Consider the following 25951-nt stretch of genomic DNA (forward strand, 5'->3'; position numbering starts at 1 on the left):
GAAAAATTTATTGCTGTATCAGCACCCCAAAGTGCCTCCAGCTGTCCTCATCGGGCGATGAAGGATAGAGTGACAAACATGGCTGGTCAAGTGACTGTATTGGCGGGAAAAGGAGGCTCCCAACAAGTGTATTGTATGTCCACTTCAATTGGAAGGGAACTTCAAGGGCATTTCAAGTGTTCCACTATCTTCGCATAGAGGGAGGACATATGCATAATAAGCATGAGTCAGGAAAAGGAAAACTACAAGTGTTAATGTTTTACATACAATTCCATGACGTAAACCGAACATACATCCATACATATGTAGTACTATAAGCCTTTGTTTTCTACTGAGCCTCTGGGTTCACTGAGCAATCAGTTTTTGACAGCAATTGTCATTACTGGTTGGCCAAAATGCAATATACACTATGCTAAGTTTTGACGAGAACAAACACTTTGTTGAAAGTATCCCTGGAATCCTAAATCAAAACCTTGGATGGGACAGGGCGCTCTGGTCGCGGACTGGGTGGACACAGGTCATCATATCCCAGTTTCAAGGACTGATATTCATGCGGTTGATCACTGGATTGTCTAGTCCCGATCCAATTATTTACAGACTGCCGCCATACAGCTGGAATATTGCTGAGCATGGCATAAAACTAAACTCACTCACTCAAAACCTTGGAGTGATGTTTTATCCTGTAAAAAACCAATGACAGACCGACCTGTGGCAGTAGATAGCCGGCCACTTTGATACCTCCAGGTGTCCGCTCCAGGATCTCCCACACTCGGTCGTAGAAGTCTTTAGGGACACGGTTCAGTGCTCCATCCAACTGGCGTTTCTGAAATGGCGTTCTGTAAGGAATGGTAAGATATTATGTGCATGATTATCATGTCCATAAAGACGTATTGTCTAAAAGTTAATACATTGTACTCTATAATATAGTGTTCTCATATGCTGTTTTCTACACTGGATCATGTTCCTGATTGAGTTACCTCCCCTACCTGATATCCGCCTCTGAGGTGTTGCGGGTGAGTACTGTGATCATCATCTCCTTCACCTGATGAGGAGAGATGGCGTGGATGTCGAAAGAGCTGCCTTTGTCCTGTTCCATCTCTACTTCTATCGCCCGCACAAACCACCTTCAAATAGTCACAACATTCCAGTGCAAAAGTAGATATGGTATGCTGGACAGTTTTCTTCATTTGACCCAAGGGCTTTGTACTCATTGTCTTCAAAATCCATTTTCAGTTTTCACCCCTCCTGAGACTGCATACACATGGACTAAAGGCAAGTTTATCCCTCTCCATTTATGAAAGAATAGTGACTAAAGTCCACACCCTCTCCTGATTATAAAATGAGAAATAAATATTCTCCCACTCTTCAAAGAACCCTTTCTGACTGATTATAGAATAAAAATAAAAAATGGCAAGTTGCTCCCAATCCTGTTCATGAATTAAAAAGAAAAATTATTCTCTCTCAGCCTATCCTATTATGTGAGGAAACAAGAATTTAACGCTAGTCTCACCCTATCCGGATCTTGAGGATGCCATCAAACAACTCGGAGGATGTAGCGATGATCTTCCCCAGACACAGGATCAGCTCCTGCTGTAGCACAGCTTGCCGAATGTCATACGGCAGGCACTTGCCATAGATGATTGTCTTGATTTCATTGGGGCCAATTGGCTTGTCCAGCACCTCCTCCTCATGACCAAACACGCCCACTGTGATCTACACACACAGATGTGCAGGGTTCACTTTCATTACAGTAGTAGCTAGATTACAGTGATGGACACAAATACAAGCATCAGATCTTCAAGGACATTGGGCATGTCTTTTGTGTTACCATTTGAGGGTAATAGATGAGTTTAAACCTATCCTTTATCATAACTTCCACATTAACCAAACTTAAACCATCTTTCTCTTTCGTTTGAAAATCCAGGAGGACAGAGAAATGGAATGAAATTGTGCTCTCAGTTCAAATCCAAAAACTGGCACATCTATTCTGAACACCTTTACTTGCTCTGTTAGAAATGACACTTTGGAACTCTTCATTATTTAAAAAACAGATTTTATTAAAAGTTTACATTTCACATCTAACAGGAGGTCATAAAAATGAAACCACCTATCCTATCCACTACCTTCCCTGACCAAGAGACACCCCTCGCCATTTTCCCCCTTAGCAGGAGACCCCTCTCACCTGTTTCCCCATCTCACTTGTTTCCCCCTGACCAGGAGACCTTTCTCACCTGTTCCCCCCTGACCAGCTGACCCTTCTCACATGTTTCCCCATCTCACTTGTTATCCCCTGACCAGGAGACCCTTCTCACCTGTTTCCCCCTGACCAGCACCGAGGTGACCGATGGCGCCAGACTGTCCACCAGTTTGCCTAAGAGTGCGGAGCAGAGTCTGACCACCGACCAGTGTTTGTGAGCCCCAGCCTTCTGCACTAGTCTCTCCAGCCTCTCTTCCACTGTCTGACCCTCAGTGCGGTATAGCGGACCCTCACGCTCATAAAGAATCTCCAGGATCTGGCTCTGGATTGTCAACCCACTTACAGCCTTCAGCATCTGACACAGGTCATAGGTCGACCTGGGCACCAGGTCCTGTCACAAGATTAACACTTGTCAGGTGAATATCATCATATGGTTCATGAGCCTACCAGCACAATTATGACATTACATTTTTAACTAATAAAGTAAAAACATCATGTTGATATTAAATATTATGTTTGGACAAAGGGTGTGTTTCTTTCCCTTAATTATTATTGTACATTCCTTTCTTCCTTCCTTCCTTCCTTCATTTTATAGCTGGAACTCTATATCCATAAACACTCTGCCACTGCCACAAGATATTTTACTTAAAAGCCAATGGTGGAACTGACCTTCTTATTGACATGACCATCCTCAACAATGTCCATAAGGCTTGGAATGTCTGTGAGACTCTTGAAGTTGGAACCCACAGTCTTTTCCTCAAACTTGGTGAATATACCGGGGTCGATCAGGGTGTGGAGGAAATCCAGATGCTCGATGCAGGCTGACGAGATGAATGACTGAAACAACCACTCAGGCATACCAGCATTTTGTCACTATATTTGAACTATACATACTTCTAGCATATCCTGCTGTTATGATACATACACTTCTGTCTTGTGACTTTAATCCTTCCTATACTCATACTGCACTAATTTGTTCACGAGTCTTATTGTCAAAGCTTAGTCAATCGGGTATTCAATGAAACTTGCAAATTTTCAATATGACCATGAATCTACCTGTGAAATACCTACTGATCTGGCTTGCACTGTGCAGAGCAGTCGTAGTGGTAAGGCGTATGCCACTAATATGTATGTACTTTATCATATCATATCAACCTGAAGGTTGCTTTCTACAACAGCACAGTGTCATGTATACCCACCTGTAGTCTGCCGAGACTGACACGAATACCATCGACATTACCCTTCTTGAACTGAGACAGCAGGTCCAGGAACTCCCCGAAGTTGTGGCCCCTAAAAATACACAGAGCACCATAAGATTCCAGGCATACACCCTATCTACTATGTGCTGTAACATTAGGAACTAGATGAGTGTCTTTACTCAGACAGTATAACAGAATTCCATGAAGCTCTTAAACTACAGCTCATTAATATGATCGCAAATATGTGATTATATTTGTAAATATGAAGCATTAACAGACAGTACATGTGTGGCTGCACAAAACTGAATGAAACAAAATAGTTTAGAGGGTTTACAGAAATGAACTAAATAAGTGAATCATCAACAATAACAAGCCAGTGCTAGACCATCTGGGTTATAAGTGAACTATTGCTAGTCCTAGAATATATATAAACCAGTGTGAACTCAAACTTTATGTAAACTTGTGCCAGTTATTGGATCCTCCATGTTATCAGAATGTGCCATAACAATAGTAAACTATCCTGGTCAAAATCTTGCAAAATTCTCATAAAACTAATGGAGCATTGTCTTGTTGTCTTGGTCAATAGTCTACGAAATATATCACAATTTTTATGCTAATAAAAACTGTAATTGTGTACACTTCTGAAACATGGCATTTGCAAAAGTTTAAAAATCTGTTCCCTAATATTGTGTCAATTTGCCAGTCAATTGTCTGTAAGTATATACACAAATATGAACATGATAATCACAAACTATATCCTGAATTACACAATGAATTGTGGTTACAGAATAGATACCAGTATATGACATAGCACAGCATACAAATACCCCCACAGAAATCTTAAGTAACGGGCAAATGACATCATCAGCACTTTAACCCTATTCCCCATGACAGAAATAACAATTATATTTTTAGTGGACATTATTGAGTGTTTCACTCTACACATTAATAGCCAAAAATTCCTTTAATCTTCATGCAGAAAGATATTATATCTGAATAAAATAGATATCCTTTTATTGATGAAAAATATCATATGATTACAACCTGCCACAGGTTGTAAATCAATGTCTGTCAGACTTGTCACACAGATTCCAGGATGAGTTAATAACAGACATTTTATTGTCTCAACAGTTTACAAATCTTACTTCTCTTCAAAACCAGAAATGTCACAAATAAGAAGTCATTTTTCTGTAATAAAGTTATCTGTGAGTGTCTACAGTAGATGACCTACCACGAGAAATATTCTCGCTTTTAACTGAATGTTGTACAGTTAAGAAGTAGACAAACCAACATGCCAATACATGTAAGATACAGCATTTGTCATGGACATTTCTATTTTAGGACTATCAAATATTCTAGGACATCATGTGCAAGCTAGGCCTTCATCAGAGGTTCTGCTATGTGAGTGAGCCACTGACATATAAAAAATATTAATTAAAACTGCTATGCACTCATCTAATAGCGGCCAACAATCAAAGCTAAACAATATCCTGCAATACTGTGTCAGACACACAACAGACGCACACAGTGGAGCCCTGCTTATTCAGACAATAGATATCATGAAACTTCGCGTAAGGGATGGTAGTTACGGAATGAAATATATACAATATAAACTGCAGACAATATACAGGACTGTGTCTCTCTTGGCAGACAACACTTAAAAATATTAGTTTTGCAAATGATTGATCGACCAAATTATCCTTACTTACACCTAACCACCAGCTTACTACCTCGTTTTAAGCCATGAAATGAACAGTAAAGTGATGCAGGAAAAATAGGATACTTTGACTCAGAATATATCTGACCCTTCTTAAAATTTCACTCTTCAGTGAATAAATTTCTTATCATCTGTTCCTTTACATAAATCAGTGAATATAGGTTCAGACAGCACAATATACACATAAACTTTTATGCATAATTCAACAGAGGAATGCTGTTGTGCACCTGAGTAGAATTTGATAATGAAGTGATGTGAATATGCTGAAATTTCTTTATCCAAACAATTTTTCAGGAAAAGCAAGCGTCTGCCTAAGCAAGGTTTAACTGTAGCACAAAAAGAACACTCCCAGACATATCCTTGAGAGGTCCATGTTGTCTGAACTAGATCAGCAAAGCAGCCCTTAGAGTGACCTTCACCTTGAACTTTGGTAAATGGCAAGGACACATTGGAAGGGATATATGTCTCTACTACGAATTGCAGAAAAGTTTATTACAACTAAAAATATCTTCACAAAGAATGTTCCTTCCTCTACACCAAATCTTAACCAAGAACAACTACAGCAAAAGACTTCACAAATATTTTCAAGAGAAGTAAAAGGTTAGTGAAACCTCTGACTGACAGATACCATTTTCATGCATCAAAGGTCCTCAAGTAAACATACAGTCTTTGAAAGACAAAACAATACTAAAAATGACTTTCCACTGTTTCAAACCGTAAAAGTGGACATAAGATGTGTCCTAATGCTTCATGGTTTCAAAATGAAATTCCCCAACACAAACGTACATCAGCCATATTTTCACTAGCCTGTTATGTAATCAGTAGCTACAGTCACTCTGAATATCAAAATGTTTCATTCACCATGAATTGTTATGAATTTATAGATATTCTGTTGATTGTTTAGGAGAAAGAAACTTTCATTTGAAATGTTTAGCATATTTATTTCACAGCAGTCTTATATACACAATCCTAGAGAAGTAGCGTAAGAATCCTTCCTCAGCAGGCTGACACACATTTCTAGCAGCATCACACTGCCCGCCACCTGGGGACCTGGAGCAGAGTGTGTCCCTACCACCCAGTTGCTGGTCTTAGGAAGTGACAATATTGTGAACCTAACGAATTTCTGGGTTGCAATTAGTTGACCTGTGAAGATCTAGATCTTCAGCAAGATATGCTTGTCATAAGAGGTGACAATCAAGATCGGGTGGACAGGTACAGACATGTTTGACACATCATCATATCCCAGTTGCATAGATCAATACTACCAATCACAGGATTGTCTGGTCTAGATTCAGCTATTTACAGATGTTGGATATTGCTGGGTCTAGCATTAAAACAGCAAATACAACTAGTCACTAGCAGCCAATGATGCCCATTGGGAGTACTGTAACTTAAAGACCCATGACTTGTTAGATAGTGTGTCTGTGTTCTGGGGCACAGCTCCAGGTGTGTACCCGGGTAATCAAAAATATTTTATTCACCAGAGAAGTAACATAGTTATCAAACTCCCTATATGAATGCACAGAATACATTTTGCACTAAGCAAGTAGACAATGTAAACCAGGTATAGAAATCAGTATACATCATGTAAGTCTTGAAATGTGAGAGCTTGATTTCCTGAAACTAACCCACAAACAATGTTATCATCAAAGACACTACTTCCTATTATTTGCATTGCCATTCAATCATGTTAATCTGTAAGATTCAGAGTGCCACCAATAAACACTTGTATATTAGGTGCAAAAATAGGTTTGGAGTTAGTCAATTTTATTTCATTACCCACTAAATAAATCACAATGACCATTTGTTTCATATTTTAAGCAGTGCTGTCAGCATACATTAAAAATAAAGAACAGATTTTGAGTTGTGCTCTGGAAACTCATCCCTCCATTTTGAGACTAGATCTGAAACGTTTCCATGGAAGCCAAGAAAATAATATATCACAAAAACCTGTAAATACCAAAAGGCACCACTTTAGGTTCTGATTGATATATCTACCAAGTTTTTCAGAAAAATATTGAACGTTTTTTTGTGTTCTGCTCCGGGAACGAAGTCCACCCCACCATTAGACTAACACCAAAATGTTCCATGGAAAAACGAAAAAAAACTAGAAATGCCAAAACTCTGTAAATAGCAAAAGGCACATCTATAGGTTGAGATTATTATATCTATCAAGTTTGGTCTAAAAATATTCAATGGTTTCTGAGTTATGCTCTGGAAACAAAATGATTATGGACGGATGGATGGACAGATGGACAGACGAGGTGTTGACTATATTCCCCTGCATTACATGCCAAGGGCATAAAAATATTCAACCATGCCAGTTTGACATTACCATGCCATGAGATGCAATTCCTGTACACTATGTAAAGTGGCCCTCTTTGAACCTGAGCTTTACGAAGTGCACAAATGTATCTACTACATTGCTACAAGATGAATTACAAGTGATGGATAGTGGCACAACAAGCCTGTGTCCAATGAGGTGTTGGCATATTTCCACTTCACAATGAAAAGGTGCGATTAACTCCTAAAGTATATGTAAAACCAAGATTTTAGGAGATAATTAAATGTATACCATGTCTGACTGAACCTGACTGAACAGTGTTAACTTCTCTCATGTCAACCTCTGAGTGAGTGAGTCCAGTTTTATGCCAAACTCAGCAATATTCCAGCTACATGGCAGTGGTCTGTAAATAATCCAGTCTGGACCAGAAAATCATATGATCAAGAACATAAGTATCGATCCCCAAGTCACGTGTCAACTAAGACAGCGAGTCTGACCACCTGATTTGTTAGTCGTCTCTTACGACAAGCATGGGTTATTAAAGAACAATTCTAACCGAGATCTTCACGAGGCATGTCAACAAGACAAAGCTATTATGAGTCTATATTCCTATGCAGGAAGCAGGAACAAAACACTTGCTCATGTTCATAAAAGGTCTGCCTCACTTGATGCTAAGTGAGTGATACAAAGAGTCAACATTTAACATACTTTGTGATCGCAAGCATAAACAGTAAGCTATGGATACAGCCAGGCACCCAAATATGACAGATGCATGGCAAAATGTCTTCTCAAAGGACAGAAGTCAGCTTTAGAGCATTTGGATAAGACAGATGACACAGAAGGCATCAATAAATCAAGAACAAGGAACAAGAACATGACACAAACAGAAACAGCTAGACCTTAGGGTGTATCAGGGAACAGGTATCATCAGAAAGAACCACAAGCCTCACTGTTTTATTGATTTAAGGAATATCATAAATGTTCCTATTCTCTTGTTGCAAGTCGGCCACCCAACCCTTTTGAAACAACTGAGATTCTACCCAATAAGTAACAGAAAAGTCCAGCAATGTCAGCTGAGGAGCAACTGTTTCCACACATTCCACACATGAATCAGCAAGTTCGTCTGTATGATTCAACACCTTAACAGCACCAACAAGTGAAGAGATTACCACATTAGTTGCAGAGATGACTACCTGACACAAGCTCATACCCTGACAGTGTTAAATGAAAGGGACATCATACACTGGGCAACAGATACTATCCATGCAAGCATATCACTGCATCCTATGTACGTCAGGGTAATTGGATATAGAGCGACTGAAAGCAAGTAAAACTGTCAAGGATATTACCAACCTTTGCAGCTTACTAACAAAGAGAACATCTAATTAGGATATTGGTACACATCAGCATATGTACATATAATACAGCTTTGATGGGCATGTTTGTATCAAATTATGATTTTACATAATTGACTTTAATGATTCTTAACGATACATACCAAAGTAATGAAAAGGCTCTTTGAGGATGTGCAAAGGTATGTTCTTGCCGTGCATCATAGTAGCAATTTGAAGCATATGACTCAGATTGTTGCATAGTTGACAACTTGCTCTGACATTGATACAAGAGTCTGTATCAAAACATTGTATCATCTGAATTAAGGAGTTGTTCATCCATAAAGTTTGTCCTTATCAGAATTAAGGTGCATATATTATATTGGTAGACAACAATCTTGATGTTCTTCTAAAATTGTAGTTAATAGGTTTCATTGTTTTCTAGGAAGTGAAAGCATTGGTGTGACACTACCACAGAAAGACGTTCTCAACAAGAAATAAAAGAAATACTGACATAATGAATTTCCTTTGTAGTCAGAGAGCCTTTCCAAGAAAAACTTAAGAAGCATTGTGTTGTTATTCAAATGCTACTTTCCTGTGACTATTAACAAGATGGTCTCAATGCCTGACTGATAAAAACACATCCACTATAACAGTGTGTTACTTCTCACCTGATTGAGTTTTCCCTGATCACCATACACCATGTTGGGCGGCCAGACAACTTCCACCGCGTTGACAGGAACGCCAGATCATTCTGAGGACAGACAGGAAAATATGATACTACCTGAATTAAAAGAACTGTTTTCTAATGTCTAGACTGAAAATGACAACAAACAAATTCAAAAGCAGATTTTGCAGTGAAGCTCATGTAGGGGTTCAATTTTTTATTTTTAAAAGTCACTTGCAACAGGGTAAGTGACTTTAAGAAAGTAACTTGTGCTGACTATTTTTCCACTTGCCCTGACACAATGTTTGATGCTAATGTTTACAGGACTATTTATTGAAGAGCGATAAATTGCAAAGAACGAAATAATAATAAATTATTATTATTGCAAAATGTAATAGCTACATTATGAACAGATATGAAATGAAATCCATGTTTATTTGCTGTTTGAAACCATAGGTGGAAATTACCTATCAGTCCACAGACAAGTAAGATACAGGAATTATTTAATTGCCCGAAATGAAAACTGACAAGTCACGGGTATTGGGCAATGGGATTTTTTAACTCCTGTCATGGTCCAGAGTACAATATACTAATAAAAAATGCTATGACTGTTGTTGTTATTGTCATAATGTACCACCTGTAAAGACCCTGGTCAGAGCCAGTGTTCAACCAATGATTGTAACAAGAGGTGTCTAACAGGGTTATGCAATGGCATAGTGAGTGAGTGAGTGACTTAAGTTTTACGCCGCACTCAGCAATATTCCAGCTATATGGTGGCAGTCTGTAAATAATCGAGTCTGGACCAGACAATCCAGTGATCAACAACATGAGCATCGATCTGCGCAATTGGGAACCAATGACATGTGTCAACCAAGCCAGCGTGCCTGACCACCCGATCCCGTTAGTCGCCTCTTACGACAAGCTGAGTCGCCTTTTATGGCAAGCATGGGTTGCTGAAGGCCTATTCTACCCCGGACTTTCACGGGTCGCAATGGCATAGGATGATGCTCATGATGGTATTGATCACTGGTTTTGACTATTTACACACCGCTGTCATAGATGTGGAATATTGCGGAGTGCTGTGTATAACATAATACAAATGAACAGCTGAACAGTTTGAATCAAACATCAAGCGTAAAGAACTGGGGACTTGTGGATCTGGGTCAGGTGAGAGTTACTTCCCTTGTATAACCAGCCATGGTCAACCTACCTTACAGTCATCCATGACCAGTGAGATGTCTTGAGCCAGGTAAAAGTCAGACAGCTCAAACAAGAGTGGGTAGCAGAGGATAGTCTTGCTGCAAGCTCGGTAAATCTGGAATACATTCATATTCTGATATGAAACAACAACTGCATCAGAGGTGACAAAATACTTTACCACAAATGTTTCAGATCCCATTATTACCTCTTCATCAGAAACTCTGGCAAAGATGATGTCAATCCACAAATATCACTCATTCTTGATCAATATGAATATCAAGAATCAAAGTGACTGAACTCAGATTAACTCAGAATATTACATCAGCTATGTTCCTGTATATGATTCTGGAAGAAAGCCAGATGAAAAGATGTGATGAATGATGATGACTTTTATAGATCTACATCTTTTGTATTCTGTGAAAGGTAACATTTCAAGATGTTCTAATACTGTTGTCAAACCAGCCAGAATCTGTCTAAATGTCGCCTTTCACAGAATAAAAGAAGTTATATATCCATAAATATTGTCATCATTCTTCATCAACTCAACTTCTAAATTGCCCATCAAAGAGGTTTGAGAATATGGTTCTATCAAACCTAGAAATGTAACCCAGGACTAAAGGGCAAACTTCAGCCATGCAACTGTGCACAGTGAATTGTTTACATCTTGAAACAAAGTCAAGACAACAGACAACAGATAGTGAGTTACTCCAGACCTCGACACATCCTACCTTGGATGTACTGAGAACCCCGAAGGGCCGGGATGGCCTTCCAGTCAGGCCCAGTTTCTTGTTAATGCCCAAATACTCATAGGCTTTGGTCAGTTCTTTCGGCGACCAGATCTGGATAGGCTCTATCTGATGTGGAGTCTGCGTTTGGATGCCATATGTGGCCAGTAGCTGCTGCAACCGTGTGCTCTCCGCAATGAGGACTATCTGGATAATCAGGTCTGGTGGCGTCCCCTTGAAGGAAAACAAATAGCAGCTGACAATACTCCAAGGACTGGTGACCATATCTCACATTCTGATGTATGCTAGTTAGTAGCCACAAATGGTTCCGAATAACCGGAATCCAGGCTTGAAAGAACTGTAAAGTAAACTAAGTCATGTCACTCAAGGGCTGGTGATAAGAAGCTATTTATTACATTTCTGACAATTTTCGGATGTCATGTAGCTGGAAAGTTGCTGTGGGCTCACAATAAACTGTTCTGAGTAATTTGTAATTTCAGAGACTGACATCATGAGACACAATGACACAGTATGTATTTATGCAGCACTATAAAATACTGTTGATACCACACACCAAATAGTGAGTGAGTGAGTGAGTGAGTGAGTGAGTGAGTGAGTGAGTGAGTGAGTGAGTGAGTGAGTGCGTGAGTGAGTGAGTGAGTGAGTGAGTGAGTGAGTGAGTGAGTGAGTGAGTTGATGTTTACACTGTCTGTAGCAATATCCCAGCAATAGCACAGTGGGGGACACCAGAAATGGACTTCACACACTTAGCCCATGTGGGGATAAAAACTGGGCCTTTGGCACAAAGAGTGAACACTTCAACCTCCAGACTACCCCATCGCCACACACACAAATTCATATGTTAACTTCGCAAAACAAGATTACTTTGCTAATGACAGATACTATCGACTTCTTTGATCTTACCTGAAACTTGGAGTACCTTGCACTAAACTTTGGCCTTTCTAGAGCTGGAAGATATCTCCTGATTGGATCTAACTCATTGACATTCAACAGGCCATCAGCTGAAATGGACACATGAGGTGAGGTTCAAACAGAAATGTCACCATTAAAGGGGCACTGATGCGGAGCGAATAATGTTTCTCGACAACGGTCTAATTACGAAACCAAACTGCAAATTGGTCAGCGCCCGCTCCCTCGACCGTGACGGACAAAGGGACTGGGCTCCTGTCCATATTAGTAGAATTTCTTCGCCTAAACAGTCAGGAGGCCAGATGCCCATCATATGCCATTATTTAAAAATATCCATGGTATTCTTTGTCTCATCGTAACAAAATATCCCAGCGGTGTAGTTTTTTTCGGATGCTTGGATGGTATAGTGACTGATCCAATTTGATCCTATTTCTGTGTTTTTACCTCGATATTAAATCATGTTATGTGGAAATAGGATATCTACAGGCACGTAGCAAGCCATTTGTTTCAGTCCGAAAGATTGCAAAGCTTCATATTTAGATAGTGTTGGGTGTTGGTTCAGCTGTGATAGCAAATATCATATGTAAATTTTGGTAGCTATGGTAGCTACCCTGGTTTATTTTTTATGGTAGTAAAAACACACAGTTGATTTATTTGAATTCGTAAACTAAAAACGATGACTTTGGTACAGAAATCTGAAAATCGTCTTACGTAAAACAACCAACTTATTACACCTACACCAAGTACACAGCAAATGCCTATATGTATTCCTTATGTAACGAAGTTCCGTTGGTATCCTCAAAACAGTTTCGCCCCATAAGTGTTTTCAGACTGCATGCGACACAGAGATTGCATCTTCCTTGCTGTAACTCGCGTTTGATGGTGTAAACCTACACGTGTTATTTGCCGTCATTCCCTGGATGGTCAGTAAATGAATTTATAACAGGTATAATTAGTAGGAACAACACTCAACAAAGGTTCCCATTTGGCAGTTCTGCTGTCTGGAGTAAATACTCAATATCATAAATTAAGGTCTGTAATGGCAAATGTATTGTATGTTATGTTATATGTGCATGCAAGTGATGCAAGAGGGTTTATCAGCTGAATTACAAAAACAAACATCGATCAAAGGATTAACCGATAACACACTGATTGATTAATTACTTTTATCTTCTACAGTGGATTTGTCAAAAGGCAGTGTGTGTAGATGTACTAATCTATACTGACTACATCCTGTCGTAAAGCGCGAGTGTAAAAACAACATCCTCCCTTCAAAGAATTAACCACCCTTGCGTTGATTGATTGATTGCTCATTATTGGTTAACTAAATTACTTAGAATGGCGGACATCATACAATTAGTTGCCAGGTGTGCTATCTTGGGTGACCAATGAGTGGTTTATCAGGTTTTCACCAATGTGAAAGACACGTTAAAAGATGTATTACTTTTTCGCAAACTAGACTGTTGTAAGACACACGACACAGAGCAGGATTATTTACCAGCTGCAGATGAATGGAATATCGTTCTTTTATGTGGATATTGATGGATACATTCTTGAACAAGGTAGTAGCCTGATATTGTTGCTATAAAATTAGTCTGTTTTGCATTCATTATTTGCAGTTTGTTTTAATTTATTTGTTGTAGCATTCAGCAGAATCTGTATGACAGAAAACACACACTAGATCGCGTATGTGTGTGAAATAGGATCCACATTGGCAATCTATCTGTCTATAATTAAACTCTCAATTGCGCATACAGACTGCGCAGCAGAGGTCACGAACCAGTCACAAAATCTGGGATATCATCCAGGTACTCACGGGAGAAAAACAATAACAAAAGTTTACACCAGTCCACGGAAATTGCTCCGCATCAGTGCCCCTTTAAAAGCTGATAACTTTACTTTCAGATACTAAAATTCGAATCTCATTTCAAAAAGCAGCCTTCAAAGTAAAGTTTCATCATGTCTGACAGTACTTGCTTTCAAGACAAGCCCTAAGCTTATATCAAGGTAGTGATAAACCATACAGTCTGGACCAGTTTCTCTTTGGCTACGTCTGCTGCAGAGTACGTGTGTCTGTGAAACGTACTAAGAAGCTGTGAGATGAGGTAGACGGCCTGTCCCCACATGAAGATGCCACCAGTTGACCCCTCAGGGCTGGCCAGTCTCTTCTGACTCCCTGGTTTGCTCTTCTCAAGGTCGATCTTGTCTGCCGGGACATAGTAGTACCGTGGGATCAGCAGCCCTGGGAGGTCACAACATTAAATCACTACCTTTTCCATGTCAGAACTAGCATATCACCTAAAGTTAACAGCATGATCAAGAGATGCCAAAACTAGTTGTATATTCCAGTTAATACATTTCAGTGGGAATGAGTGATAACAACACAACCATGACGCAGGTTTTCACTTCAACATTTTTCTCCAAAACATATATCATTGACTACATAGAAATAACATCACTATCTCACCATCAGGACTCTCCACTAGCAGTGGCTTCAGCAACTTCTGGTACTTCTCTGCCCCCTCCTTGTCTCCATGGAAGATGCCTATGGTACACAACACAGATCATAATATACGTTATGATAACATGTTACAATAACACATCTTACAATAACACATCTCATGATAACACATATTAAAAAAGCACATCTTACAAGAACAAACTTCATCATGACATCTTACAATCTTACAATAACACATTCCTTAGGATTCACAAACACACTACATTGAGTTCCAAATTCAGGCAGAATTTTAATGAATTCACCCAAGACAATATAATTCATTCTTTCCTCCCATAACAAGAAGAAAACAATGAACTGCTACCACAGACAAGCATGCAAACTTTCTTTTCAGCTTCAGCAGTTTTGGAGAAATCTTTTCCCTATTTCCACAGTAAGCTGAAAAGTACAGAGCAAGGGCCATAACCCATTTTTCTAAATCATCTAACGTGGTGATCAGAAATATAATTGTGCAAAACTTAATTCTTTCCTGAACTGGTTTTGTGGAAATGTGTTCCTATTAGAAAGCAGACATACAGACTAAAGGAAGGAAGAAAGGAAGCAGACGACTCTCCAGCTCCCTTCCAGTTGGGGGATGATAGTACTATCCTCATTGTCATCTGGTCAGTGACTGCCATTATTTATTCCATACAGCAATGGACGCAATGTTACACAGCCACTGACATAAGGTTTGTTTGTTACAGTTGCATATACTTCCGTTTTATAACATGTATACTTACAGTCAATCATGATAAACAGGTAAAAGATTGGCCATTCACTCTCAATGCCATCAAAGTTCTGTGAAAAATATAAAATGATTCAGATATTTCTATTCATGTCTTTTTCAACAAATAGTGAATACATTGAACAAGGAAGAAAGAAAACAGTAGCCATGTTTAAAAACAGAACAAAACTTCCATGTGCACGTTTAGTGATACATCTGCGGGAATAAACTTTCAGCACCACTGGCCCAGGACATATTAAGATGGATGTCTGGACAACATTTTTGACATTATTCAGTTTTCCTAAATTGAAATTATCACGTGTAATACATCAATATACTCTACACAGAACTCAAAATGTTTACTCCAAACTGATGACTCACTTTGATTTCAGCGGGCCTGTAGTACTTCCTGTTCTTGTCCTCCAACTCTGTCTTGTATCCATCCCGGAAGAAACGCTTGATCCCATACTTGCCGTTTAGTTTGCGGATCACTTTGTTGACAGTGTTGCGCTTCACAGGTTCCTCGTGTATGGCGAACGCTGGCCAACACACGGTGGGCAGGAGGGAGGCATCAGTGTTCTAATAACAAAACAATAACCCATAAGGTCTTATGGTGTAGACAGGATTGACTTAGTGATGTATTTCCTCAATGCAAGGTTTTAGTTCTGATGCCTGAGCCAGCTGTATTTCAGTTATCATAATATAATGTGTCAGATTACAAGTCTGAAGAAACCTAAGACCACAGGAAGGATCATAGTCAATGTGATTTAGAACCTTTTCAGTGGATCCTCGTACACATAAGAAACAGAACTCAACACAATGATCATCATAATCAAAGTGGTGCAGAATACATATCTCAACTAGGGCTGCAACGATTCACCAAGACCTAGATTCGATCGTTTTCAATTTGAATCTTTATACAAGTAAAAACATCTAGCTTCATTTAACTATCAGAGTGAAATCCATCATTAACTTGGCATTGTCTACTGACAACAATTCTCATGGAATAATTAGCCCAGCGTCAACCTATCATGTTTCACCTTATTTCAGCACCCAAACTGCTTGAGTTGAGTCAAAATTTCGTTTTGGCTGTGTGGAAATAATTTAAATAGGTAATCAAATCTCAAAACAAAAAAGTGATAATGGTTATTGAAAATGCAAACTTAATGTCAGATTCAACCGAACCGAATTATTGCAGCCCTGATTTCAGTTAGGTTGGTTAAAGATTGAGATTGACTGGTTAAACTTACTGACATCGTTGTCATTATATCCCATTTGTGTGGATCATCTGGTCCATCATATAGCTGGAATATTGCTTAGCGATAACGGACAAAACTACCTCTCTTAAAGCCTCTTCTCATTACAATTATTACAAACAATATCAACAAAAAATGCTTTGTGCACATTTTTGGTCTTCAAAAGTTCATTAAAATCTTTAGGATGCATCAGATGTTTTACCTTGGAATTCGATTCTCTTGGAAGAATAGTTTCAAAGATTGTCCTGTTTCTATTATGGGCATCAATGTCTACATAGATGACGGACCATGCAGCGCCCTGCTCCCCATATACGTTGTTTCCATTCACTGCCTCCAGGGCTGCCTTTGCCATGCCGATTGAGCTGGAAGAGAAGCAGTGACACATTGGAGGGTCATGTTCGCAACATTCAGCCCTATAACTAGCATGCATGCTCATGAAGGGATAATGGGGTAGCCTAGGGGTTAAAGTGTTCATTGCTCATGCTGAACACCTGGGTTTGATTCTCCAGAAAGGTACAGTGCATAAAGCCAATTTCTGGTGTCTCCCGTCATGACAGTAATGTTTTAAGGCAACATAAAACCACATTCTGTCACTCACTCACTCACTCACTCATGAAGCACTGATATTAACTTGGATGTGTCCATGGAGAAACTATATTCACCTTGCATGTATTTCTGTGGAGCCATTGTTGTATTTGCTGCCTCTCTCCCACATGCCATAGTCAGGAGTTCTGTATGCCCGCTCTACGTAGAACACCATGTTTTGTACAAAGTTCACCTCGTCTGTTGTGAATATCAGCTAAAACCAGAAACAGCTTGTAGAATGAGGTTGAACAAAACACATCTATTACACTGTGTAATAGAGTATCTTACAGTATAAATGAAGTATCACACAGTACCTCCCAGTTTCACAGAGTATCAAAGAGTACCCCCGTTTCACAGAGAATCACACAGTACATAATGTATGACACATTATTTTACGGTGTCAAATTATCCCACAGACTGACATACTCAACATACAGAACGACACCCACATTATGACAGCATTTGCTTCACCTACCTGACACCCTGACGAGATCATCTGAACGAGGAAGATCAGGTATAAAGCCACAGCGTCTATCTGAAAGCAACACAAGGTTTCAGCATACAGTATCATGTAATCAAGTAACACTAGTCATATCCAAGATGTTTATTCCCCATTATCAGTAGGATACAATCAGACATAAAACTGACGACTGATGCATAATTGTTGACCTGGGTCAAATATCATAAACAATGTCCATTTTTTTTTCTCTCTCAAAGGTTTTCTCCTTTGATAACCATCACAGAGACTCTATGTACTCATGATCCATCCTGCCTGGGAAAGCTTAGTTGCTTTGTTTGTTGTTTAACACCACACTCAACAATATTTCAGCTGTATGGCGGCTGTCTAGACCAGACAATTCAAGGATCAACATCATGGGCATCAATCTACCCAAATCAACATCACGAGCATCAATCTACCCAAATCAACATCACGAGCATCAATCTACCCAACTGGAATACACTGACATGTGTCAACCAAGTCAGCGAGTCTGACCACCCGATCCAGTTAGTTCCTCTAACTCATGAATGACCTTCAGTTAGTTCCTCTAACACATGAATGACCTTACATGTAGAACTATAACAGAATGTAAACTTACCTGTAAGTGTTCATAATCATCATCAGCATAGATAGGATCACCTGTGATGATGTCAAACACGGAATGTAGGGCAAAGACTGGGTTTTGGTTGGATTTGAACTTCTCTACCTGTGAGAATATATTAGAAGTAGCAGTTGTTGCAGTTGTAGAGACAGAGGTAGTAGCAGTACTAACAACATTGAAAATAGCAGTACTAACAGTGAAAGTAGCCATTTTAATAATTGCAACAGCAGCAGTAGTAGCAGTAAAGTCATTAAAGAGGCACTGATGCTGAGCAAATAATGTCTCTCGCCAATGGTCTAATTACGAAACCAAACTGCAAATTGGTCAGCACCTGCTCCCTCGACCGTGAGGAACAAAGGGACTGGGCTCTGGTCCATATTAGCAGAATTTCTTCACCTGAACAGTTAGGAGGCCGGATGCCCATCATATGCCATTATTTAAAAATACCAAAATAACACATTAACAAAATATCCCAGCAGTGTAGTTTTTTTTTCGGATGCTTGGACGGTATAGTGACTGATCCAATATGATCCTATTTCTGTTCTTTTTTACCTCGATTCTAGTATTTAATCATGTTATGTGAAAATATGACGTCTACAGGCATGTAGCAAGCCATTTGTTTCAGTCCGAAAGATTGCAAAGCTTCATATCTAGATAGTTTTGAGTGTTGGCCCAGCTGTGATAGCAAATATCATATGTAAATTTTGGTAGCTATGGTAGCTACCCTGGTTTATTATCTATGATAATAAAAACACACAGTTGATTTATTTGAATTTGTAAACTAAAAACAATGACTTTGCCATTGGTAGAGAAATCTGAAAATTTTCTTACGTAAAAAAACTGATTACACCTATTTACCCAAGTACACAGCAAATACCTGTATGTATTTCTTATGTAACGAAGTTCTGTTGGTATCCTCAAAAGAGTTTCGGCCCATAAGTGTTTTCAGGCTGCATGCGACACAGAGATTACATCTTCCTTGCTGTGACTCGCGTCTGATGTTGGAAACCTACACATGCTATTTGTCATCATTCTCTTGATGGTCTGTTAATGAATTTATAACAGGTATAATTAGTGATAACACCACTCAGGTTACTCAACCAATCATCCCATTTGGCATGTCTCCTGTCTGGAGTAAATACTCAACATTATAAAATAAGGTCTATAGTAGCAAATCTATTGTACGTTATGTAATACGTGCATGTAAGTGATACAAGAGGGTTTATTAGCTGAGTTACAAACAAACATCGATCAAAGGATTAACCGATAATACACTGATTGATTAATTGCTTCTATCTTTCACAGCGGATTTGTCAAAAGGAAGTGTGTGTTGATGTACTATTCTAAACTGACTACACCCTGTCGTAGAGTGCGAGTGTGAAAACAACATCCTCCCTTCAAAGAATTAACCACCCTTGCATTGATTGATTGATTGCTCATTATTGGTTAACTAAATTACTTAGAATGGCAGACATCATACAAATAGTTGCCAGGTGTGCTATCTTAACACCTGGTTACCAATGAGGGGTCTATCAGGTTTTCACCAATGTGAAAGACGTGAAACGATGTGTTACTTTTTCGCAAATTAGACTGCTGTACAAAACACAACACAGAGCAAGATTATTTACCAGCTGCAGATGAATGGAATATCGTTCTTTTATCTGGATATTGATGGATACATTCCTGAACAAGGTAGTAGCCTGACATTGTTGCTATAAAATTAGTCTGTTTAACATTCATTATTTGCATTTGTTTTAATTTATATGTTTTATCATTCAGCAAAATCTATATGACAGAAAACACACACTAGATCACATATGTGTGTGAAATAGGATCCACATTGGCAGTCTGTACAATGTTTAAATTTTACAGTCATGTTAGAAATTATAAGAAAGTACAGTATGGTTCAAAATTATTGAGAATAGCTAATGCATTTCATATTATTAAACGAGAACAAATCAGATAAAATTGAATGTATTGTGAAAGTGAACTGACCTTTTCATGTTGTGTAGGTAACAATTTAATATTTTATCAAGTCTCCTTGAGCTTCACGGCACAGTCTAAGACGGGTAGGCATACTTCCTATCAGAGAGGTTAGTGTCTCGTGAGTTATGCTGTCCCAGTATCGGACCACTTCTCTCTTCATGTCTTCAGTTTTTGTCAACCCCTTTTGATTCACACATTCCTTCATCATCCCCCAAATGTTCTCAATGGGATTTAAGTCAGGACTATATGCAGGAAATGGTAATGCAGTCACATTTTTCTCCTGAAACCACTGCTTGGCATGTTTTGCGGTGTGTTTAGGATCATTATCTTGCTGCAAAATCCAGTCATTTCCATAAAACACATGTGCACTTGGAAGGAGAAAATTATCTAATATGTTAATGTAGCGTTGACTTGTCAGATTTCCCTCAAACACACACAGCGGGGTCGTTCCTAATAAGGATATCCCTCCCCATACATGAAACATTGGGCTGTATTTAGGTCGTCGATACAACGGTGCTGACGCAGACTTTGTCCATATTTTCACATTATTGGGATATACCCATATTGAGCTTTCATCAGTAAAAATCACATTTTCCCAGTCAAAGTTTTCATGTGCCAAACACCACTCAACACGCCTGTCTTTATGTTCTTGTTTCATGAGAGGAGAAGGAATTCCAGTCTTTTTCTCCCATCCAAGATCAATCAAATTTCTTCTAACTGTAGATTTTGATACGACTGTTGATCACCTTTCTATCATTTCATACCTGATGTTGGAGATGCTTGCCCTTTGCTTTTTAGACGCTAAAATTCCCAGCCGGACGCGATCTGAGAAGTCCAATTTTCTGGGTCTCCCTGCTCGTTTCTGGTGCCCAAAAGCCTTTCCCTCTTTAAAATTCTTCCTAATCCTATACACAGTAGAAAGAGGAGTTCCTGATCTCTCTGCCAATGTATTTACATCATCAATTCCTTGATTACACAACTCAAAAATCAACCTTCTTTTATCTTCAGCAGACATTGTTGACAGTGCTGAGGAAAATGACGTCTGCTACAAATTCAGGGGAGGTAACTCTAATTGTACTATACTCAGTAGGCCAAGATGAGTTACCTCCCTTATACCATTACTTAGTTTTAAGTATCAGTGAATCAGTTGAGGTGTTAGGATAGCTCAAAGTAAGAAGAAAAATTCTCAATAATTATGAACCAGACTATATAAGCAGACCGTGTGTTCTTTTATTAATTTTCAAAATCATACAAATATGACAATAAACTAATTAGGGTTATGAGACAAAATATAGAGACGTACATTGGCTTTGTTATTTTTATGTCCTAACTGTTTTTTACCATTTCTACCACTGGCAGATGATTAACATTCAAAGTGTTTCATTTGTAATTAAGTAAAAATGTCCTCACCTTTGTTAATCTGTATATAATTAAACTCTCAATTGCGCATACGAACTGCGCATCAGTGGTCACAAATCAGTCACGAATTCTGGGATATCATCCGGGTACTCATAAGAGAAAAACAATAACAAAAGTTTAAACCAGTCTACAGAAATTGCTCCGCATCAGTGCCTCTTTAAGGGAGACCAGTGAGTAGTTCAGTTTAACACTGAGTATTTCATGGAGGACATCAGACAAATGTCATATTGCTAATGTTCAACAAAAGACAGGGTATGTTGGCCACTAAAAAAGAAAAGAATTTTATTTGTTGTAAATTTGAAACTTGAACTATGATAAAAACATCCAGTGCCGTCCAAGCAACATCACGAAATAATTCTAGTTGCTATTATGTATTGGTGTATGGTAGCCTCTTGGTGAATTCCAAATGAATGATGGCTGCCACTAGTAACCATGGTAAGTCACTCCTACTCACGTACCTTGTCAGCCTGTCGTATCCAGCAGAAGAGAATGCCTCGCATACATTTGACAGCAATCTGGCCAAGTTCATGTGTCTTGCCTTGGTCATCATCAATGCGTCTAAAATAACACAACATGGAAACAAGCATTGTCACTAAAGTCACATACTGACACACATCATATCACAAATCATCAAATCAAACTAAGAAGGAATGAAAGTGAAGGTCATAATTTTGATGAAGTTAAATGTAAAAAAAAACATGACCAGTCAACCTCACTTGACTGCAGTTGTTCAAATGCACAAGTATTTTCAAGACTCACTTTGACTTTGAATGTCACAGTGTACGAAATATGCAAAAATAGTCATAAAGATATTGCTTACGGAAAAACATTCAAGGGAAGTCCTGAAAGTCTATGAAGAAAATCCAGTGAACTTGAGGTATCTCACTGACAATATTAACATACAGGTTAACATGCTGAAATCTTGTGTTGCTTGAAAATTATGTGAAGGTCACCTGGTGTCAAATAAGAAGAAAGTCCAGTGAATGGTTCTTGAGATATCACACTGCCAACCTCTACATGCTGGTTAACATGCTTAAATCTTCAGTGTCACTACGAACTTGAAAATTTGGTGAAGGTCACCAAAATTTACTTGGTCCTGCACTTTCCCTAGGTAAGGCTTGATTTTGAATGTGAAGAGAATACAGTGAATGGTTCTCAAGATATATTACTGACAACAGTAAATACATCAAAGTCCCCTGCAACCTCGAAAAGAAGGTCAAGGTCACCAAACCTAAGTGGGACCTTTCTTATACTGTGATGAACATATGTATCAAATATGAAAAGAATCCAGTCAACAGTTGTTAAGATATTTCAATTCATATGGACAGACAGAGCCTAATACTATATCCCCCACATAGCGCTAAAATACACAATGGTGGATAACAAGTGAATTCACCATCTTTGATGGCATGGTCTGCTTGATGCTTCAAGTATTGTCACTTTCTCAGAAGTCAAGAGAAGTTATCTTCAGTAAAGTCTGTGTATCATATGGACAAGGAAAATAACTAGAATTCATAATTGCATGTTGGCAAAGATGATAACAAAACAAAAATGGGGATTTATGGAGATTGACCATTTTTCCAGGTAATATGAAAATGATACAAAATTAATCTGTGATCCCAAAAATATGCAAGTAACAGTTTCAGGATGATTGATTTTCTTCATATGACCTGCTGCTAAGTCTGCCACTGGAAATGTCTTGAGACTGAAATCAACAGTACCACTAGGTAGCATGTACCAACCTGTAGGCTTGTGACAGAGACCATGCAGCAACAGCACAGTAGATGCTGTCTCGGACATTGGCTTCACGGGAGTGGTTATCCTTGGACCCAATAGTAGGGAACAGACCAAGGGGACAGCTTTGGTACTGCAGTATCTGGCGCTTCACTGAAACAAAACACAAGAAATATCAACATCTTAAAAATACAAGAGTTCCCTTCCTGAGAAGGGGTCATGTTGCAGATCACTATCAATTACTCATTCAGGTTTAATTGATAGGCATACTGCTAGTCTGACATGCAGACCCTGAAACTGCTATCTTATCACTGTCCTTTTGTAGTCTTCTAAACAAGTACTTCCAAGTCCACTACTTCAACTGGGACGTCCACTTGTCATCCCAGGTTCGATTCCCCACATGGGTACAACATGTGCAGCCCATTTCTAGTGTGTCCTGATGTGCTTAATATTGCTAAAAGCAGCATGAGCCCATGTTTACTCACTTACTGATAGTGTCTTATCACTACTTACACTACTTAAAGCGATACCTTGATCCCAGGTTTTAGCATTACAAGCCCCTGTGTATAAGGAGATACGTAAAATCAGATATGACGGAAAATGTGAACTGTGTCAGGGTAGATATCCAGTGACTGTTGCAAGAAGTTTTACAATCCAAGTCTGGAAGTTAAGTTATATAAAAAGCAAAGAAACATCAAGGTACGAGTTCCTCCTGTTTGACCAATCCCAAACAATATTTTTTAATTGATATGTACTAGAATTATTCACAAAACCTAACACAACAATTACTAGAAGACTCACAAAAATAACTAAAAGACCCCAAATTCAGTACAACATATAGGGCTGAACCACTTAGTGTTAACTCTGTGAATCTGTTACAAGCAAACATTCTGTATGACAAGTCATCTGAGAGTGACAGACAATATATAATTAATAACAGGAGTGACATCATTACGACACTCTATCATATTGCAGAGTGAAAAGTGATGAAATAAAAATGATATTAAAGATAAAAATAATGTTTTTGTCTCCCTGTCGGTAACCCCTGACACCAAGATGTTATAAATACATGACACTGTTCACTCATCATCACTAGCAATGCTTCTTTGATTTATATAACCCACATGGGGAATCACAAAGAAATGTACTGATATTTTCAAGAATAAAGGTCAACATGATTCAAGCTATAGTATATGAACAGCAGTGCTCACTGTCCTGAAGTCTTTAAGTCTAAATTGCATTGACTTTGCTATGTGAAGTAAGAGTATAAACATGAAACATTGCCACTGTGTGATTGAAATATTGAAGTTCATTCAAGCTCAGACTGATATAATTAAAGTGGACCTGCACACTGTTTCTGCTATAGCATGAAACTGCTGTGGCTGTCAATGCATCCAAACTGAATCCCTTAGTCATTAAAAAATGCATCACATCATCACCAGCTGATTGTCACCTTTAGCCAAGCTTTCTATAAATTTATGCAAAACACTTTTCATAATTTTTCGAAGTTATAAATTATAAGTTGTGACAGCGTCGTTAATCCTGGTCAAGCACGAGTTACACGTTTTGCACGTGTCTAGGTCACACCATATGATCTGTCAAAACAAGGTCATGATCACAAAAAATAGACGTCCTTGACTAACATTCTCTAAAATGTAGCGTATAAATTAATCAAAAGTTCTCTGCACGAAAGCACTGTCCTATCATCAGAAAAACTTACTCATCGTATAATAGTCGTCCAGTTTTTTGACCATTTGGTCGTGATTACTCTCCGCTTCCTCCATTGCGACCCGCTTAAGGCCAAGGCGATTGTCTAACCTTAGCCTCGTCCGCAGGTTGTTCATGCTCGCTGATAGGTCCACAACTTATACATATGATAATAAGGTAAACAAATCTGGGGTTCAAAGGTAAATGGTTATTGCTGCATTTCACGCATTTTTGCGTCGTTTGGGTGGTTGTCAATGGCCACCGCGTCAGCAGTCAATCTCTGCCAATGTGACATAATCATTGACATAACAGATCATTGTCGTAAATGACAAGATATCAAATTCCAGTCGTAAACTACGTTCCTTACAACTTATTTACAAGGGGAGTTCGTGTACGTTCTTCCACTGAATCCGAGAAGAAGCGAACGATTGACAGTTAAACGAACATCACTTTTAATTGACAACAGTTTTCACTTAAGCGACATTTATTGCCCTTTCACTGGTTACTTCTTAGTAGGCGCAAAGAAATATGCTGATAACTGAACAGAATATAATTATGGTAGGATTTTTATCGTCCAGGTTTCATTAATCATTTCAACAATACAATTACGTGCACTATGATAATATCTTATTACATGCATCTGGTTAGTGAATGAAATATACATGTACACTGAAAAAAATTCAACTACCCTTG

At 38.7% G+C, this 25951-nt stretch overlaps 1 protein-coding gene across 2 annotated transcripts in view; it reads right to left on the reverse strand.

Annotated features, from left to right (window-relative positions):
• The window catches only part of LOC137257756 (phosphorylase b kinase regulatory subunit beta-like), a 33711-nt gene extending 8178 nt beyond the window's left edge, over positions 1-25533 (reverse strand). Inside the window, exons 1-22 of one of the 2 annotated variants that reach the window (XM_067795176.1) lie at positions 25272-25471; positions 23560-23704; positions 22276-22375; positions 18410-18517; positions 17788-17847; positions 17390-17526; positions 16930-17089; positions 15853-16050; positions 15488-15545; positions 14718-14795; positions 14337-14492; positions 12245-12342; positions 11324-11554; positions 10606-10710; positions 9400-9482; positions 8751-8762; positions 3397-3487; positions 2867-3034; positions 2313-2588; positions 1511-1713; positions 987-1124; positions 707-836 (exon numbers count right to left, since the gene is read on the reverse strand). In XM_067795176.1, the coding sequence (XP_067651277.1) occupies positions 707-836; positions 987-1124; positions 1511-1713; positions 2313-2588; positions 2867-3034; positions 3397-3487; positions 8751-8762; positions 9400-9482; positions 10606-10710; positions 11324-11554; positions 12245-12342; positions 14337-14492; positions 14718-14795; positions 15488-15545; positions 15853-16050; positions 16930-17089; positions 17390-17526; positions 17788-17847; positions 18410-18517; positions 22276-22375; positions 23560-23704; positions 25272-25395 (2859 nt within the window). In that variant the 5' untranslated portion in view covers positions 25396-25471. Of the gene's footprint in view, positions 1-706; positions 837-986; positions 1125-1510; positions 1714-2312; positions 2589-2866; positions 3035-3396; positions 3488-8750; positions 8763-9399; positions 9483-10605; positions 10711-11323; positions 11555-12244; positions 12343-14336; positions 14493-14717; positions 14796-15487; positions 15546-15852; positions 16051-16929; positions 17090-17389; positions 17527-17787; positions 17848-18409; positions 18518-22275; positions 22376-23559; positions 23705-25271 lie in introns of both variants that reach the window. The other variant, XM_067795177.1, reaches the window with a different exon arrangement.
• Positions 25534-25951: the final 418 nt, after the last annotated feature.

This window comes from Haliotis asinina, chromosome 12 (assembly GCF_037392515.1).
Source record: "Haliotis asinina isolate JCU_RB_2024 chromosome 12, JCU_Hal_asi_v2, whole genome shotgun sequence".
Lineage (NCBI taxonomy): Eukaryota > Metazoa > Mollusca > Gastropoda > Lepetellida > Haliotidae > Haliotis > Haliotis asinina.